At 34.6% G+C, this 19,722-nt stretch overlaps 3 protein-coding genes across 3 annotated transcripts; 1 reads left to right on the plus strand and 2 right to left on the minus strand.

The window, feature by feature from the left end:
• Positions 1–1,573: 1,573 nt before the first annotated feature.
• Positions 1,574–4,691, minus strand: LOC144573673 (putative pectinesterase 66). The gene is made up of 6 exons (XM_078323449.1): positions 4,448–4,691; positions 3,373–3,616; positions 3,056–3,227; positions 2,487–2,684; positions 1,859–2,094; positions 1,574–1,748 (listed from the first exon to the last, which is right to left on the minus strand). Exons 1-6 carry the CDS (start codon positions 4,689–4,691, stop codon positions 1,589–1,591), a joined length of 1,254 nt encoding a protein of 417 aa, XP_078179575.1. The 3' UTR covers positions 1,574–1,588.
• Positions 4,692–5,709: 1,018 nt separating this feature from the next.
• On the minus strand, positions 5,710–8,230 carry LOC144573674 (putative pectinesterase 66). Its single transcript, XM_078323450.1, has 5 exons — positions 8,163–8,230; positions 7,845–8,031; positions 6,396–6,593; positions 6,077–6,309; positions 5,710–5,869 (listed from the first exon to the last, which is right to left on the minus strand). Exons 1-5 carry the CDS (start codon positions 8,228–8,230, stop codon positions 5,710–5,712), a joined length of 846 nt encoding a protein of 281 aa, XP_078179576.1.
• A 4,927-nt stretch (positions 8,231–13,157) lies between these two features.
• LOC144573675 (uncharacterized) lies at positions 13,158–14,485 on the plus strand. Its single transcript, XM_078323451.1, has 3 exons — positions 13,158–13,302; positions 13,410–14,226; positions 14,298–14,485. The coding sequence occupies exons 1-3, from the start codon at positions 13,174–13,176 to the stop codon at positions 14,483–14,485; spliced, it is 1,134 nt and encodes a 377-aa protein (XP_078179577.1). The 5' UTR covers positions 13,158–13,173.
• Positions 14,486–19,722: the final 5,237 nt, after the last annotated feature.

Here is a 19,722-nt window from a genome sequence, read left to right on the forward strand (position 1 = left end):
CGAGCATATGATGGCCAGTTTGTTCTTTCATCGTGTGCATGTTTGTATTTCATGAGGCTTCCCTATAACGGTTTCAGAAGACATGATTTCCCTTCCCTAGGTGAGGCAGCAGGTGCTTTCCTTGCAATTCAGCGACAGTACCATTCATGACTTCATGTACTAGTTTGAGGTGTACCAGCTTGATGAAGAGCAAAATCCTCCCCGTTAGGTAAAGCTGAGCGACATTAGCAATCTAATCATATTCTTGAATGATAATAGTAATGTTTTTTGCTTATTTGCTAGTGATTTTCAGGGAATTATAGAGAACTGCATCTACTTTACCAGCTGGCATGCCAAGACGGGTCATGACAGTAGGATGTTAATCGGTCTTTATGAGTTGCAGAAGCACGGGTCTGAAGTGATTGGTCAACTTGAGTCAGAAGGGACCTGGATATAGTACCTAATGTGTACTAGTGTCTTGTGTACTTCCAACCCGACCCGCTAGCAATCTCTTCTCAAGGTTAGTCACTGTTGATATTTCATTAAAATTTAACCCTTTTCTCATTTTCATGCCATATCAATATCTCTTGTTCAATGTATGGTATTGGGCAACAATAAAAATAGTGGCATGTGCTACAGTGCCACTGTCCATAAATAACCAAAGATTATACAATTCGCAAGTAACCTCCGTATACTATCACTTGGCTAGATGAATATAACACAATCAGTGTTGCCATTCCAACTGTTGAAGTGTTTAACTGATTAGGTTCAATTAATTGCTACTTTCAAGGCACACAATATATCATTCTATCATATCACATGTTTTGATATCAATTGTATTGTAATTTCTTTTGAAGGAGAATAAACGCAGTTTTGAGTTCTGACTGTCAACCTTATCTACAGTGAGCAAAATTTTCAGGGCGGACACAATGTCAATTGGATGAAGCTTCATCATTCTTCCTTGCATGATGGAGTTATTTAGGTGAAGATGGCCTTTTCAGAATTCAGAATTTGATTCCTTTTGTGCTGATTCCATTTGATGAGAAGTGCAATAAATGCCAGTTCAGTATGTACAGTGGCACTTGTTGGTGATTTTTACATTGAGAGTAACAGTATGGAGTATGGAGTATGGAGCTTGATATGGATTACTGAGACTGGAGCCAATATCTTTACTAGCAAATTATTTTGAGGGTATTTTGACAGTACAATAAGCAAATTGCTCATACAAATGTATTTTGACAGTACAAGCAAATTGTTTATTATTTGTATTAGAGTTCACTATCATTGAGCTAAACAAGGCAGAATGGCAGACTAACAAGATGAATAAATAGAATTTTGAAGATAAAAAACTAAAAAAAATCTTTAGATCTTTGTCTATTTTAATTATTGGCCAAACTGTTAACTATTTGTATCAATTAAATTCTGATCACCTAACATGCAGTATGACAATAAACAGATACTAACATGTAACAGAAGAAATTTAGTACCTAATGAAAATTCTGATTGCTCCATCACTATTTTTTATTAATTAAGATGTAAGCTAATAAATAAATCAGATAATAAAGAATATGACTATTGCTAAGCTATGCTAATTTTGGCTCATCACTCTTCAAGGAGCATTTTGTTCTATCCAGCCGTCTTGATTGATAAATTCACGGCCGAGATACTTGTTCCATTCTTGTGCGCTAAGCTTCTTCTCCCATGGCACCCTTTTACCTTTGTCCGAACCGGGGCCAGTGCAACTTTCCTCTGCATATGTGATCTGAGACCTGAAAATTCACACAAGAGTACTATCATTATTCAGAGCATTTGTTTTTGCTTGAAGAAGTGGTACAATTTCAGCAACAAGGATTAAAATCATCTCAGCCAAGGATTATACATATCGTGCTGTTTCCAAGAATCCCAGCCGAGTGGCACGACAAGATCAGACATGAAAGTATTGTAAAACAGCACAGTGGCGTGATCATTCCATGCTCTGCCAAGATACATGCTGCCTGAACCGGTGATTTTGCAATTTTTAAACACAAATCCACCTGGTGCGGAAAGATTCACCTTTGAATGGGCAGTCAACCAGCTTGGTCCCTTTTCTAAGAGTATTGAGTTCAATGTACATCCCTAACAAAGAAACAGAGAAAAAAATAAAGACAAAGTTGTATACTGCATGTAAAACCAAAATATGCAGCCCCTGTATACTAATTTTAAAGGACATTACTTCATAGTATATAGATTTTGTAGTGCCGGTACAAAAAGAAATCAAATTATATATCAATCAATTGTAGCTACTAAATTCAAAAGAGTACACATTGCATTTTTCCGTCGTAATATTAACCAGATTTGCATCAAAAGCCCCGATATAGTTGTGATAATATATAAACTGCAAAAGAAATATACTAAAGTTATCTTACCAAGACAGGACTTGCAAGGGTTTGGGAACAATTGTTTCCATTGACACTTAATTTGGATGGAATCCAGGGGGGGAATTCAAAAAAGGAGGTTGGATATTAAACCTCATAAACTGAAGCAGCTCGACCAAAGATGAAATCGACTCCACCTTCAATCCAACACTGGTTGAAGTAGTGCCGGCCTTGATAGTCGCATAATGTATCTTGGTAGCCAAGAAACTTACAGTTGTAAAAGGAACACTTGTCCCCTTGTATGGCTGCTGCCACTGCTATAGCTTTGTTGCTCTTGTAGTCGAACGAATTCTAATTTAATTGTAAAAAGACAGATGCAGAGCGAAACTATTTATTTCCGTCTTTTCAATAATTATTTTTGGGAATTTTGATTTCCCAGTGACTCATTCTAAAGTGTTAAACTGAACATATTTATTAGAATGAGTCAACTTGAAAATTAAGCACCATCTCAGTTATTATAGTCATACTACTAATATTATTTTCTTAGTCTCATATATTATGAAAGTACTTTCCTTTTTGGCTATCTGGCAAATCAACTATTTTGTCCGATGAAACGAATCGAAATATTTGAAGAAAGTATCAAGTTATTTAAATCATACTTTTGACAAACTGCAAGCAAAAAATATAAATTTAAAAATACAAATTAGTACTGTTACTCCAACCTGAAATGTTATTTCTCGAGCTATAAAATTGTCGGCACTGACAGAAAAGGCCGCCGTACCAAATTCTTCATCACTAGGTACCGTATGTGCATTCCATTGGATTACTGTAGAATCTGAGCCCTGCCCGTCGAGCAAAATGAACTGTTTTTCCTTTGGAATTTTTACTTGTTCTCTACACAGAGTTAAATGAAAAACAATAAGGGAAAAGAAAACTGAAGAATAAATGCAGGTAGAAAACTGAATAATTATGATTTTGGTTTTTGGTTTTTGGTTTTAGAAACCAAAAGTTTATAGTTAGATGGAATGGAGAAATGAACTTGTAAACTCCTTGGTGAACATGAACTCGGATCCATTGCGAATTTCCGTCAGGTACTGAATCGATGGCTGCTTGAATTGTATTAAAGTTTCCATTCCCTGATGTATCAACTGTGATTGTTTTCACCGCCTGGATAGATCCAACGGCTAAGCTACAATGTAGAAAAACATACACTGAGAAGAGCAAGAAGGAAGAGTAAGAGAGGGCATGAAATTCCATTTTGTGTTTGCTAATAACAATGTCAGCTGGTAGAAATAAAAAGATAACTACATACAACAAGTCAAGCAAATTTATATCATCATCATCTTCTTCGTTTGTTTACCAAAACTTCTTCATTAAGACCATGCATGTAACTGCATGTATTATTGCTTTAAATCTTGTTTATGTTATATTTCATATGTATTGAAAGCTTGTGTCATCTGTGTAATTAATGTACGTCTGGGTTTCATGAATAATGTAAATTGCTTTGCATATGTTCAGGATAGATTTGAGTCTATAAATTTCATTTCTTAGAGAAAACATTATTATTGCGTTATGAACAACCCCCCCCCCCCCCCCCCCCCCCCCTCATTCAGCCATTCCCTAAAACCGTAACTTATGCACATCAACCATGTATAATGTCACTTGACATCATAATTAATGAAAATAACTCCCGAATTACAATATATTAAAGCTAGATAACATTATTCGTAACTTCACAATGCCAGAAACTGCTTGCAATTATATGGAAAGAAATATTTTCGTCTAATCCTCTGCACCTCAGGCAGAAGCAGCAGGAAACAATATTCGGCAACTTTGCCATGATATTTCTTTGATCTCCCTTATGAAATTAAACTTCTTTTTTTTGAAAGTGGCTGTTTCCATCAGGTTTTATTAAAAATAAATTATTTCCTAGTACCAAACCCGGTACCAGTAAGAAAGATATATCAATTTTTTTTTTAAATGAATCATTTGTTTTAGACCGACACTGGAGGGTAAATGATAAACCCCCATAAGCTCCTCTAACTAATTGAACTAATTTACTATTATTTAATGTTGTCAAGTTATCCACTTCCGTTGTGTTCCTAAAAATATACCATTCGGAGTTCCAATATTATTGTTTAACGCTTGCGAACCAGACTCAAATTCGTGCAAGTTTATTAAAATAAGTGGAGAACTAGCAAGTGATGAAATCTTTATGCCAGAGATAGCTAACAAGTGGGTTTGTGGATCTTCATGGGGCTGACTTGTTCTAGCAAGTACCACTGGTAAGGAACTTAGCCTTTTGAACCCATTGACAAGGCGTGTAATACAACTTTCTTCAGTTGACACTTTCACCATGAGGTTAGATTATAAAGGTGAACCAGATGTTCCACTTGATGGCTTTAGTTACAAACGTAAAGCAATTTTATCAATGAATCCAACAATATCTGATCAAGATTGCATCATAATGGCAATAGTCAGAAAAGTGGGGCAACTCCCCTATTGTAGAATAGGCGATAAAAAATCGACGAATGTCAAAAGTTGTTTACTGACACTTGTTGATATAATATATTATCAAAGAAAGTTTTATGCCACTACTAATTGGGCTATTGTAATGTCTTGCAACATCACGAATCCAAACTCCATAGAAATTGTTGTTGCTGGAGAAGAACCTTTTTATTTCCTATTTTAATTATTTTAGGAAGAGATACTTCGTTATAGTATCAGAACGTCTATTACTAGTCCACAGAATGAATAAAAGCAGAGGATGGTTGGTGAAAGAAGAAAAGCAGAGCAGGCTGCATCTACTTCACAGAGGATGGTTTTGGTAGGTTACAAAGTCACATACCTAATTATCATATTGGTATGTATGATATTGCAAAGAAATCAACTCGCCTTTACAATGGAAGCGCGGATCAGCGTAAATTTCTTCCATCATTTTGGGTGACTCCATCTCCGTGGTAACTAGTGTTTAATGTTTTGGGAGACAATTTAAAATATAGCATGTCATTGTTATTCTATTAGAATTTTTATTTACTTATTAATTTATTTAAAGTAAAAGTAAAAAAGCTATTTCTATGATTCCTGTGCATTTTATTAGTAGTAATATAAGCTGAGGACGATAAGAATTTGGAAGAATTGACACTGACACATATTAGGTTCGAGACAGCAGAACTAATTTTACAATAATGCTGCGTTTTCACAAGGAGCAGAACAAACTTGTACATAGTTCGTATTTATTATATGCAAAGTTGATATTTATTCTCCACATGGTGGAATGTGATAAATATTCACTCTATTATTATTAAATGTAGGCTAATTAAGAAATCAAAGGAAACGAACTAAATAAATGAATCATCCTGTTCTTCATTGTTCATCAAGGTGCATTTTGCTCTATCCAGCCGTCTTGATCAATGAATCCATGGCCGATGAATCCGTTCCATTCTTGCGCACTGAGCTGCTTCTCCCATGGCACCCTCTGACTCTGGTTCGAACCCTGTCCGATGCAATCTTCCTCTGCATATGTGATCTGAGACCTGAAATTCACACAGAACATTTTTCATTATTAATTGCATGGATCGTTGGTTGCTCAATTTATTGATGTCAGCATCAAATTTACATATTCAATCAGAAGCCCTAAAGACAAAAGAAAGAAAACACAGTTCTTGCAAAGGTAGTACATATTTTGCAAGAATTGTATATAAGAAAATAATAAAATCAACTAAAGCAAGGAATTAACATACACGTCGTGTTGCCAAGAATCCCAGCCGAGCGGCACAACAAGACCGGACATGAATGTCTGGTAGAACAGCACAGTTGCGTGCTCATTCCATGCTCTGCCAAGATACATGTTGCCTGAACCAGTGAGGTTGCAATTCTTGAACACAAATCCACCTGGCGCCGAAAGATTCACCTTAGCATGTGCAGTAAACCAGCTTGGTCCCTGATCTATGAGTATGGAGTTTAGCGTGCATCCCTAACAAAGAAAACATGCATGGTACTGCATTTAAAACAAGATTATGCAATGGTTTATGTATACTAGTTCTAAAGGACAAATTAAACCTCATAAATTGAAGCAGCAATGCCAAAGATGAAATCCACTCCGCCTTCAATCCAGCAATTGTTGAAGTAGTGTCGGCCATTGAAGTCACACAATGTATCTTGGTAGCCTAGAAATTTACAATTGTAAAAGGAACACTTATCCCCTTCTATGTATGCTGCCACTGCTATCGCTTGGTTTTTTCTATAGTCATATGAGTTCTGTCATAAACAGGAGCTTACATTTAATTAATTTTGAAGCATATATTTTCCATACAAAGGAACATCTTAAAAAAATAAGACATGGGAATTGTAGGAAGGGTGGGGAAACATATTTTATGATTATTTAAATTTGACTAACTTTTCTGCATTACACTACTTTGTAAAAATATTCTATGATGAGTGGTTATTTTATAATTAGTTTTTTCACTCCTAAATTTTGAGTTTTGAATGTCCTATATTTCATAAATATCTTGATTTAATTTTCTTCTTCATGGTATAATTGGCCTCTCAAAGATGCCCGGATAATGTTACATAAAAGTTAATTAGCACCTTCTGTTGGGATAATACAGAGGCCTCAAGAAGTAATTTTATCAAGTATGTTATGGGTAAATATTAAATACTAATAATCACTTCAATAGAGAAACATAAAACACCCATGTCATGAAGTAACCACAACAAGCAACCAAGTGTAATTTTGACTTTATTTGATTGACATTGAGAGTTTGCAAAAATACATCCACGTTGATAATTTTTTACATTAATTAATTTTTGAATTTATTGATTCATATAAAAACAAACTGAAAAAAATATATCATTCTTATGTGCAAGTTTAAACAATAATGCATATCATATCTAATGATATTATTGACATTTGGGTTTTAAAATATTTGTTACTACAAAATTAAGAAATTAGAAGCATCTTGACACAAAAAATGAAGGTATTTAAAATCTCCTCTCATAAAATATGAGTCCTTTAAATCCCTTCAGTAAAAAAATATATAATATAACGTTTTTCATTGTGAAACATTTATAATGTACAAAAGTTAGTCAACTTCCAAAATATATAGAAAATTGTCCGAAACTATAATTGAGATATTAAATTATATCAGTGAAACTTTATGAAGTTCTCATTCTGTTGAAAAAAATATATATAATAATAAAAAGAAACATTTACATTCTGACAAATAATATCATATAGACGTCAGCAATTTTAGTGTCCATAATATTTTAAGGATGCTGGCATCTCCAGTTTCTTGGTTTGATCCATAAATTTGGCAGTTCTCCTACATAATTAATTTTATTATTTTTTAGCTTAATATGTCCAAAGAAATTATAAATACTTAATTAATTTCCCTGTTGTTTAATAAAAAGATCCGGTTTGAACAGAACACAGTCAAGTATATATACTTTTAACATAAGGCATCTGGAATTATAAATATAAGTACCATAAAAAAAATTTGTTACTAAAACCTGAAATGTTATTTTTTGAGCTATAAAGTTGTCAGCAGTGACAACAAAGGCTGCAGTAGAAGTCTCATCATCTGTAGGCTTTACATCACTAGGCATTGTATGTCCATTCCATTGTATTACAGTTGAGCTCCAGTCCTCCCCTTCAAGCAAAATGAATTGTTTTTCCTTTGGAACAATAACTTGTTCTCTGCAAAAAAATAATTTAAAAAGAAATCACAGAGAGCAAAAAGAAAAATGAATACTGGTAGAAAATTTTTATGCTTATAGTTTGGATTTCATGGAGAAAATGTACATGTAAACTCCTTGGCGAATATATACTTGGATCCACTGAGAATTCCCATCAGGAATTGAATTGATGGCTTCTTGAATTGTGGTGAAGTTGCCATTGCCTGATTTATCAACTGTGATTGTTTTTGCCACCGGGACCGATCCAACGGCTAAGATACTGTGTAGAAAAACATATGCAGAGAGGAACAAGGAGGAAGAGAAAGAGAAGGTGTGGATATGCATTTTAATTTCTCATTAGCTAGTAATGGGAAACAGAAAAGGGAATATATGCTATATAGATGGCAATTACCACCTAAATTTTCAAGCAAGATTGCACAGCAATTTAAGAAAACCTTTATGATTGAATTTTCTTGTTGCGTTCCTTCAATGTATTCAAATATTGTGAAATATTTGTAAGTAATACTAAGATCTTCCTAAACATTGTACATGTTGCTTTATACAATTATACTATATATATGCACCTAAACATTCGGATGATTTCAAAATTTAACACTCATTTAATGCTAAAAATATTTTAAAAGAAAATCTAAACATAGATCTCCGAAGTTAAAATTTAATGGTGTAGCTAATAATTTACAGTATACTGGCACTGCAATTACCAGTGCTATTGTCTTTGCACTCATATTGACCGTTACTACTTCAGCGACCGTTAACTTGAGTTTCGACCTATGTACTTACCGGGACGAACTAGCTAGGATTTGAAGATGGGGGTGGCTAATTAAGACCATATTTAAAAATAGATAACTGAATATTTGATTAATCACTTGGAAGTCAGGGGCGGATCTAGAATTTTTGTCAGGGAGAGACAAAAAAATAATGAATCGGATTTAAATAGTTAATCAGGTTCAAATTCATTAGCTAATTGGATATTAAATATAAAGCAATGCTCTAATATCTAATGCTCTAATTTATAATTTTCAATACTTTGACTTCTAATCCTAATTACCAATTAGAATTCAAGAAATTTATCATAATTTTAACCCTAAATTTAATATTAATTACAAACTAAAAGTCCAGAGATGGGGCAAAAAAAATTCCAAGGGGACCAGGTCAAACCGAACCTATAATTTGTATAAAACTTCAAAATCCAGAATTATGTAGGTTGGTTTAAAAATACTCCATCTCTCGCTCTTTCGCTGGGGAGCGAAATAAGGATTCCCTTAGCGATTAGGGTTTGACACAGCCGCCAGTGCACCACAACTCAAATCTTCCTCCTTTCTCTCTCTATTCAACTCGACCATTTCTCGTAATCTTTATTTTTGGCACAACCCTCTCCTCTCTCTCGGTTCTACTTTCTCGAGTGGAGAGTAGAATGAGAGAGAGGAGAGAAACCAGAGCCAAGCGGAGCCGAGAGTGCGGTATCGTCGGAGTTCGGAGCGTATAGTTTATATCTCCATAAGAATGCGGCGGTGAGTAGATTTGTTTGTCGCTGAAGCGCGGCGGTGGTTGCCTGTTGTGAAGCGAGATAGTGTTAGGGTGATCAACATCTCGATTGGAGCGCGACGGTGAGTAGATCCAGTCATTGTCGATTGGAGCGCGGCGGTCGAAGAAGCGGATCTGGTCGTAGAGTGAGATGACGATTAAAATATTACAGTGATCAACATCTTGATTTGAGCACGACGGTAAGTAGATCCGGTTGTCGTTAGAGCACGACAGCGGTTGAAGAAGCAGATCCGGTTATGGAGCGAGATGAGAATTAGAATACTAAATTAGATTTTATGAGAATAAAAGAGTAAATTTAGGTATTATGGTATTATGGTCATTTGACCCATTGTAAATATATTTTTTATCAATAAAATTGTTAGTTGGTATTTAAAACCACTAACCTTAAAAAAAATCCATAACTAAAATACACATCAAAAGAGATTCTAATTAATACACATCAAAAACAAAATGAGGTTAATGCATATCAAAAAAAAATTCAACTAAATGTCAATATACAGAAGTAAAATTTTAAAAATCATAAAAATAGCTAATTAAGCACCGTGTGTACTTAGTTGTACCCGGCCTTCATCTTGCAACAATGTAGACAACCATCAAAACATGATTATGGTCGCAAACCACACGTGGTGCTATTAATACGGAGAGATGAGGGCCTAGGCGGATGGAAATGGGCTTATTATAAGATCAATTGACACTATTATTTTTCAAATACAACAATTACTAATAATTTTTAATGAGTAAGGTTATAATGCAATTCTGTGCTACAATCATGCTTCACATTATTTTCTTAGTTTTCGAAATACGAACAGTCGATCTGAACCGTTTAATATAATCTTCATATTAAAATGTACTTGGAGACCAAATTTTATATTTTTTGAAAAAAATTCACTATATTTTTAGATAGATACAAAATTATTATTTTGGATGGTTCGAAATTCTTTTAAAACAATAATTTTGTACAATATCTAAAAAAATATGGAATTTGGTCTCCAAGCACGTTTCAATTTAAAGATAATATTGAGTGGTTAGGATCAACTGTTCAAACCTTGAAAATGAAGATAAAGATGTGGAACATGATTGAAATACAAAACTAATAATACATTTTAACCCTACTCGTTTTTAATATTATTAAAAATTAAATTAGTAGATTAGCTCCATTGATCGGCACACAATCAGAAAATCTTACATTATTAATCATCATACTCCTGAATTAACAAAGCAATTAAAGCTACGATTGTAACATACAATATCGAAATCCATAATATTAACTACTAGAACAAAATTCTTGCCTCAGGAGGGAATTCACATCCTCTCCCATACCTGATAAGGGAATCTTTTACAATTACTAGATCGGACCGTTCTTTTCAACTTGGCACGAATCTCAAAGCCCAATAATACTGCTCCTTTGGTGATCCGAATCTCAAACCAGTTGAGATTTAATCTCAACCCATAAAGTGAGGGTAATCCTCTGCAATACCTGAGAGATATGAACTCGGGGCATGGTTAGTGGGTCCAGATCTCTAAAGTAACTCAAATTTTGAGTTTGGATCTTGATCGTCCAATAAGAATCTGGATTGAAATAAAATGCATGAAGAATTTTTCAATATTCGTGTCAAAGTAAATTGGGTTGTCCGGATTCAAACTCAAAATTTGAGTTACTTTAGGGGTCCGAATTCATGGCGAGATGGGAAAGCTGCTAGAAGCTTAAGAAGTTGTGGTTGAGACGGAGCTAGTTTGTTGTCGACATGTAGGATCAAAGTGAATTATGGTCGTCTTTGTCGCCCATCAAATCAAGACATTAAGACATTCACATTCTCCTCTACAGCGTGAGAATGAGAAACGGAGTCTGATTCAGGGGACAAACAATTAAGGTGTTTATTAATTCGGTTCGGTTCAAACCGAATTAAAATTTTATTTGCTTTTTTTGAAAATCAAATCAAACCGAAATCAAACAAATCAAAGTAAATTTGAAATGAAATAGAATATTAATTATAAAAATAAACATTATTTTTTTAATTTTCTGATTTTTTTTAAAAGATGATTTTGAAAAAATTGTTTGGTTCGGTTTAACCGGTTTAAACCGAACTAAATAATATACATTTGATTTGGACGGGAGATGAATTTAAAATTTTTAAGCGATTCAGTCTAGCCAATTTTAAAATTTCTAAAATGAACCGAATAATTTTTTTTTTTAATTCATCTTTCCACCATTTAATTAGAAGAACCGAACTGTTTAAACCGAATTCTTTCGGTTCAGTTTAAAACCGATTTAACCGGACCCAATGAACACCCCTGCTAGCAATGATGCTGTCCTATGACTACTAAGCTAATTCGTTGTCCGAAAAACATGTTTCATTTTTCAGTAGACATTCTGCTGCCCATATCATTGTAAATAACATTACAGTATTGTAAATGCTTTCCTATAGCAAAATGGTGACATTCTGTTGGAGATACACCGGCCATTTTTATTAATATTCTTAAAAAAATAGAAAATTTTAAAAATGCCCCTCTCTCTAATTTTTTTTCATACATGCCCTGACCGCCTGGGCCTGGGGCGGCCCAAAACAGCTAGTGAGGCGCCCCAGGGCCCGGCGGCCCATACCTTAAGTGAGGCGCCACCCCCTGGGGCGCCCCACTAGTCATGTGATTTAAACGCATTTTCTGCCTCTGTCACTTCCCGATCTCAGACCTTCTCTGGAGGCGATAACTGGGGAAAATAGGTATGTTTTTTTAATTATAATAATTAGTAATTATAATTATAATAATTAGTAATTATAATTATAATAATTAGTAATTACTGTTCCAAATTTACTGTTGCACTTACTGTAGCGTACTGTACATTACTGTTGACATTTACTGTAGCGTACTGTACATTTACTGTTGACCTGTACTGTATCGTACTGTACATTATTGTTGGTATTTACTGCAGCGTACTGTACAATTACTGTAGCAATTGCTGTACACCTACTGTAGAAAAATTGTAATTTTTTTTAATTTTGTTTATTTATTTTTCAATTAGTCATTTATTAATGTACCCATTATTATGTCATGTAATACTTGTAAATTTTTTTTTTAAAATGTAGTTTGTTAAAGAAGAGATGTTAGTTGCACTGTATGTCGGCGGCAAGCTAGAAAGGGATGAAGATGGCGTGCATTACACGAAAGAAGTCGCATTTGGCTTCGAGATTAATGAAAATACCACATTTGAGGAACTGAAGCAGCTAATATACGAAAAGACATCTGTAAACCCCAACAGGTATGAAATAGAGTTGGCTACACGGATTGACAACTCACGTGGGGGGGGGGGGGGGGTAGACCTTACTTTGTTAAGTTTCCAATAACAGATGCCAATTTGTGGAGAGTTGTGTATACTCAATTTGTAGCTTGTGGGGTCCCGGTAATGGACATATATTCGAAGAGGGTTCCCCGCACGAGGGCTGGACCTTCAAGTTCGGCTGGGGCTGGACCTTCAGGTTATGACAACCAGGGGTACCATCAGCACTCCCCTTATGACCAGCACAAAGGAATAAAATATGTTTTTGATCGTGAAGATTACGGTTGGTCAACACGTACTGGCCAGTGTGTGCACAGGTTGTGTATGCAACACGTTGCGGAGAACCTTTCCAAGGCAACCGGAGGCGACACGTGGGTTACTGATACATTTAGATGGAATTGCAGAAAGAAAAAGCCGAGAAGGGTGGTAGAGATGACTAGCAGTTTTGCAAGGGTACATGCATTTCAATTGTTTACATATATTATTGTACTTTAAGAAAACAATTTTTTTTTACTACAATTGTTTACTTACATTATTCTATTTCCTTATTTTCTATGTAGTACATGCCAAAGGCAAATCTCTACTTAATGAAGGTGGGGAAAAATAATCCCCGAGATGTCAACGAAGATCCAGCATACGAGAAAATATATCAATCCCGGGATGGAGGTTGGCGTTGGGGAATTATGACCACCAACGGATCCGAGTCGCTGAATGCAGTATTCAAGCAGAGCCGGATGTTGCCTGTGGCTGCAGTTGTAGAGGACACATTCTACAAGTTAAATGCCTGGTTTCAGGAACGGCGTGCTAAGGCCGCAGAATTAATAAGGATGAACCAGTCATTTTCAACAAGGGTGGAGGAGAAACTAAGACGACACAGAGACAAAGGTGCAACCATGACCGTGATCCCGATGGGTAACGATGGAACAGAATTCGAAGTGCAAAATCCAAATGAGTACGTTCCTACCACCCGTAAACCAGACGGCACTATGGCGTTTGTCAAGAGGGCTTGCAAGTACGTGGTTAAATTCGGAGATGCCAGGGCGGTAACCTGTACATGCCAAGGACCCCAGCTAAGTCACATACCCTGCAGTCACGTGATGGCGGTATGCCGAGTGAGGAACTACTGTGAGGATCACTATGTTGCTGACATGTACCGTACCGATTACCTTGCTTCCACTTGGGGTGGATCTTTCCATTCTTATCCTGATCAGCATGAGTGGCCTACATATGTCGGAGATAGAATATTACCTTCAGAAGGATGGATAAGAAAGGGAAGGAGGAGACACAAGCGTATTGTAATGACCATGGACGAGATGGGTGGTAGGCGACCGTCGGGAAATCGGGCTCGCCGTTCTGTTTCCGACAGGCGCAGGGCAGGTACGTAGAATTGTACAAAATTTATTTATGCTTTAATTATATTACTAACTGAATTGCATTGTTACATTTAGATGCAATAAACGAACACAACGAAAGAGAAAATGCCAGAGTTGTCGCTGAAGCAACCGGTAGAACACAACCCCCTCCTCCTGTAAGCCAATCATCTAGTAGCCAAGCCTCTACAAGTAATGCCGCACCTGCCACTGGTACCAGAAGAACTAGTCGTTTGTTAGGTTTATTCAGACGTGGTGGCAGATAAACTTGCTATTTTGCTTATGCGAATTGATTTATTTGGTATATGTGTATGTGTATGTGTATGTGTATGTGTATGTGTGTATGTATATGTATATGTATGTGTATGTGTATGTGTATGTGTATGTGTATGTGTATGTGTGAGTTTTTTTGTATGTGTATGTGTATATATGTATGTGTATATGTGTATGTGTATGTGTATGTGCATGTGTGTATGTGTATGTGTGTATATTATACATATAGTTCACCAAAGAAATAAAAATAAAAATTAAAGTTATAAAAATTTACGACATCACTTCGTAAATATATCAAATATTATATTTTTTGGCATACACATACACATATACATAATATTTTATTTTTTGACATACACATATACATAAACCCAACACTTTTTTCAACAAAATTATTCAAATCAAAATACTAAGATTTCTCAAAAAAAAAAAAAAAAAAAACCAAATTACTAATGGGGCGCCCCAGGGGGTGGCGCCTCACTTGGGGTATGGGCCGCCGGGCCCTGGGGCGCCTCACTTGGTGTTTTGGGCCGCCCCTGGTCCAGGCGGTCAGGGCATATTTAAAAAAAAATGAGGAACAGTGTTATTTTTAAAATTTTCTTTTTTTTCAGGGATATTAATAAAAATGGCCGGAGATACACTGCCTGCCTACCTGAGAACATTTACACCTTGTTTGGATGGAGGGTAGAGGAAGGGAGAGAATGGAAAGAAAAGAAAGCTTTCCGTCGAATAGTGTTTAGTTGACAAAATTATATCGAATATGAAGAATACAGGAAGTGAAAGGTTTAACCTTGTATTATTGTAATCAATAGAATCGGTTTCCCTCTCAATTTAGAATGTAACAGATGAAAATAAATTTTATTGCAAATATTTTAGAAAAATAAGACAAATGACCAACCATATATCTTACTAATATAATTCTCATACAAGTTTTTTGCCACAATCCTATAACAGCAACCGAATTTCCCATTTACCTTCTAAATTTTAATCAATCAAACAAAAAATAAAACGGAAATGAAAATTAAATTTATTTTCCCTCATTAATCATCCTAACACAAAGAAGCTAAATACTTTACTTCCTTTTTATTTCATTTCATTTCCTTCTATTCTTCATCTCCTCTTATCTCCTCTTATCTCCTCTTATTTCCTCTACTCGCCATCCAAACATGGTGTAGTATAGCTGGGGCAATTTTACCATTAATATCCTAGTGTCTTTTTCGCCTTTCTGTCTCTCGTAATTACTAAAAATAGACAAAAGCCCTTAAGCCCAATTGCTCAAATTGTATCATGCAAATTATAATTATGAGAAATACTCAATAAAGCATCCAATTCGATACAAGTATTGTTAATCACATTATATTACATTCCCTTGCTCCTCCAGCAGTGGATTATGTTTGGATTTACATGATAGGTATTAGTTGTTATTATTGTTGAAAATTTAAATGATTTTATTGGAAGGCTTTAGAACATTGAACAAAATTTCCTTAATTAAAATTATTTAAAAATTCAATAATAAAATAAAAGTAAGCATGGATTATTATCGTGTCGTGCGGTCGAATTCCAATCATCCTAATTAAATTGAATAGCATCCTCTCACTTTCAAAGTAAAATTGATTTAGAATTTAAATTGTGCTGTGAGGAAACTGTGCTATAATTTGTAATGTTACTTTAATTAAATGTTAATCCTTGCCAGCATTTGTCAAGTTTTTCTAAACCAAAAAAAAAAAAAAAAAACTAAATATATGTTTATCTCCATTAGCATGTTTGTGAATTTGATGACTTATATTTCTAATAAATATTTTCGTGACTTATAATTTCACGGCGAAGTTTGCAAAATTATAGTTTATAAAAAAGTACAAGTTATTTTAATTTTAAATAAACTTCGACATAATTATACATTCTAGATAAAAATTTGAGTTATTATTTTTTTAAAATTTCAATTTTCGTGGAATTCGTATGTGCAGCATTTTTTTATTGTTTATTTTATTCATTTCGAAATCACTAGCTTGATATTAAGATATGGTAAAAGAAGCAAATTCAAACTACACTGGCTCACATTAAAATTCTATATATAAAACATCAGTCATGCATATCGCTCGCATTAAAAAAAATAAGCGACGAATATGGACCCGTTTTCGTGAGGTTTGCTGGCGTAATATTGAGATGTTTCATCTTTTACTTTTTAGAATATTTGACCTCCCTTTTAATGGAAAGACAATTGTTCAGATCGCGCATCATGAGCCATATATTTAAAGAAAAAAATAATGAAACGTATAACGCGAGAAAAAAAAAATGTATTATGCTCCTTGTACGAGTTGTAACTTGTAATGCCTGTAATTGTTGATGGGGATATAGTCTCCAAAGATCATGATCTGGATATTCTACCTACGGGCTTTGTTAAAAAAAAAAAAAAAAAAATCGGATATTCGCTTCAGGATCTAATCATTACCCATTTTCTTTCACTAATTCACGAAAATATTTTCGATTTCTTTGTTTATGCACAGACCACAGTGCACTTCTTCCAAAACCGAAAATATTTGCGGTTTCTTTATATATTTATTCATAATATTAAAAAATAAAAAATTGTAACATTATTTTTGAAAATAAAATATTATAAAACTAACACGATCAAGGGTGTACCCAAGTGATCAGGCTCAGGGCAGATCTAAAGCCAATCAAAAGGTGGCTAGGCCACCATTTTAAAATTTTAGTTATATATACTAAGATTTAATTAAATTTTATTGTTTTTAAACATTTATTATAGTCTAGCCCCTCATAAATTATCCAATGTTAAGAACTTATGTTATGTTGGGAAGAGTTTTGGATTCAATTGTCACTAACCGCAATTTATATATTTTAGTTTTTAGCATTTTCTATCAAGATTTTATAGTTCTGTCCTTGATCAGGCCCACAAAAGTTTACCTACTTGTGAAAATAATTTTAACTCTCTTATGAAAAGTTCAAAGTTCTAATTTATTTGAATTATTTATAATTATATGTACAAATTAAATAAGTATATCTCTTATTTTCTTTAAATTTTTCAATCAGAATATTAATTATTTTTAACAATTTAAATCTAATTAGTTATTTTTTTTGCTTAGGTAACAATTCTGAATCCGTCTCGAAACAAGATCCAATACTTCGTTGCAGTTTAAGAGCCTGTTCGGCGAATCTGATGGAATAGGATGGATATGGATTGACAAGAATTTTGAACTACTTTTTACTGTTGACGCGACAGGCCCTAAAAATTTGAGCAACAAACAAAAGCATAATTTGACTTGTTAATCGAGAGCCATTAAGATTTAAGATCGCACAATCATTGCAGTTTATTAACTGTAACTCATCATTGTCATTTTGTTATTTTAAATATTTTGCAAAAATAATATAATGAAATTAATTTTATTATTTTTTAATGCTATAAATAAAATAAAATAAAATAAAATAAAAATCGGTCCTCCCGCACCTCGTGGATGCGCCATCTGCGTCTGCTTCAGACGTCAGGTTCAATCATGACCGTTGGTATAAGCTGTGCGGCTTCTTTTTATTTTTTATTTTTTGGCAAATTGGGCCGTATGCCACAGCCCACAGGCATTTGGTGAGATCTCCGGATGCTTTGGTCACTGTTGGAGTGCTGGGACTGAAAGGGTATCTCTGAGATATCTCAACTTTTTGCGTGACAGAGTGCCTATTTTTTTTTTTTTCGATTGGAAGCCCTTAGGCGACCGAGTTCTTATTCGGGATAGCTAGTGTGGGAAAAATGGTACGGTGGAGTCGGCTCCGTTATGGAACGGCACGAAATAGCATGACACGTGTTACTGTTCCGTGTCGTGACTCGTGTGTCGCGTGCCATGACCATTCATTGACATTTTGGTCACGGCACGGCACGCGAAAGATCCGGACACGACACAGCACGTAATCACACGAGTCACGTGTAATTAGAACTGTTAGGTCTTAATCAAATGGTGAATCTTGAAGAAACTAACTTAAATTATGAAAAAATAGTTAAACGTGAGAAACGTGATTAGTTACGTTTGGACACGGCACGTGAATAGTCACGGCGTGACTCGCATGTCGTGACCATTCGCGTGTCTTGACCATCCCTTGACATTTTTGTCATGGCACAGGTCACTGTTCACTTGGTCACGGCACGGCACAACACGAGACCAAAGTCACGTCGTGTTAGTCACGACACGGCACATTTTTTTCACTGTAGAGATAGCGCAGGGGCAGTATTATTTATGCTTAGAGATTTGTGCAAAACGAATTTGAACGGATTGAGATTTTTCAAAGAAAACACTCAAAGTTTGAGATATCTCAGAGGATGCGAATTCGCTGGGACTTGCCGACTTGGGACTTGGAATAAAATCAAAATTATAATTACTAATAAGATATCAATTTCTTCTAGAAATTGGGAAAGGTTGCCGTTGACCCGATGGGGAAGAAATTTCTTCTTTTAACCAGCTAACCCTGAAAGATATACTATTTAAATTGAACCGAAATTTTTGTATATTTGACTAGAATGTCACTTGATAACGATTTTATAAATGAGAAAATGTAATGTCCCCGGGCTACAGTTCTTCAAAAATCTCCGTGTATAAAATCGTTTTCTTTTTAGCTTAGTTCTGACGCGTTTTTAACTGCCACAACTGCCATAATTTCAACTGCTATAATTTCAAATACAATATGTATGTTTACATAATTATGTGTTTGTTTATAGGATAATATGTGTATGTTTACAGGATATTATGTGTATGTTCACATAAGGTGGTCCCCAATAGATGTCACACGTTTTCAACAGCTGTCACGCGTTTTTAACAGCTTTCACGCGTTTTTATGTTTACAGGATTTGTTGAATTAGTTTACAGGATTTAGTATTGATGTTTACATAATTAGTTGAAAATATCCGGAGATTTTTGGAGAATTGGAGTTGGAGGACTGTTAGATGCTTCATTTATAAATAACATGTCAATTATAATAATTACAAAATTAAAATTAAAACAGATGCTTCATCTTTTAGATTAATGTAGAATAAATATCAATCCATCAAACGAAATGGTGAATTGTTAAAAAGAGAACACTTAGGCACATTGAAGACAAAAAAAATCAACGAACAAAAATAAATATTGATTGCTTAGTTAGTATATAAATTGGACGGCCATTATATCTAATTGCCTTGCAATGTATATACTTGCTAGATCTTGCAAAAAGAAACAATAGCAATCCAATGTAT

Source organism: Carex rostrata, chromosome 21 (assembly GCF_964058835.1).
Source record: "Carex rostrata chromosome 21, lpCarRost1.2, whole genome shotgun sequence".
Lineage (NCBI taxonomy): Eukaryota > Viridiplantae > Streptophyta > Magnoliopsida > Poales > Cyperaceae > Carex > Carex rostrata.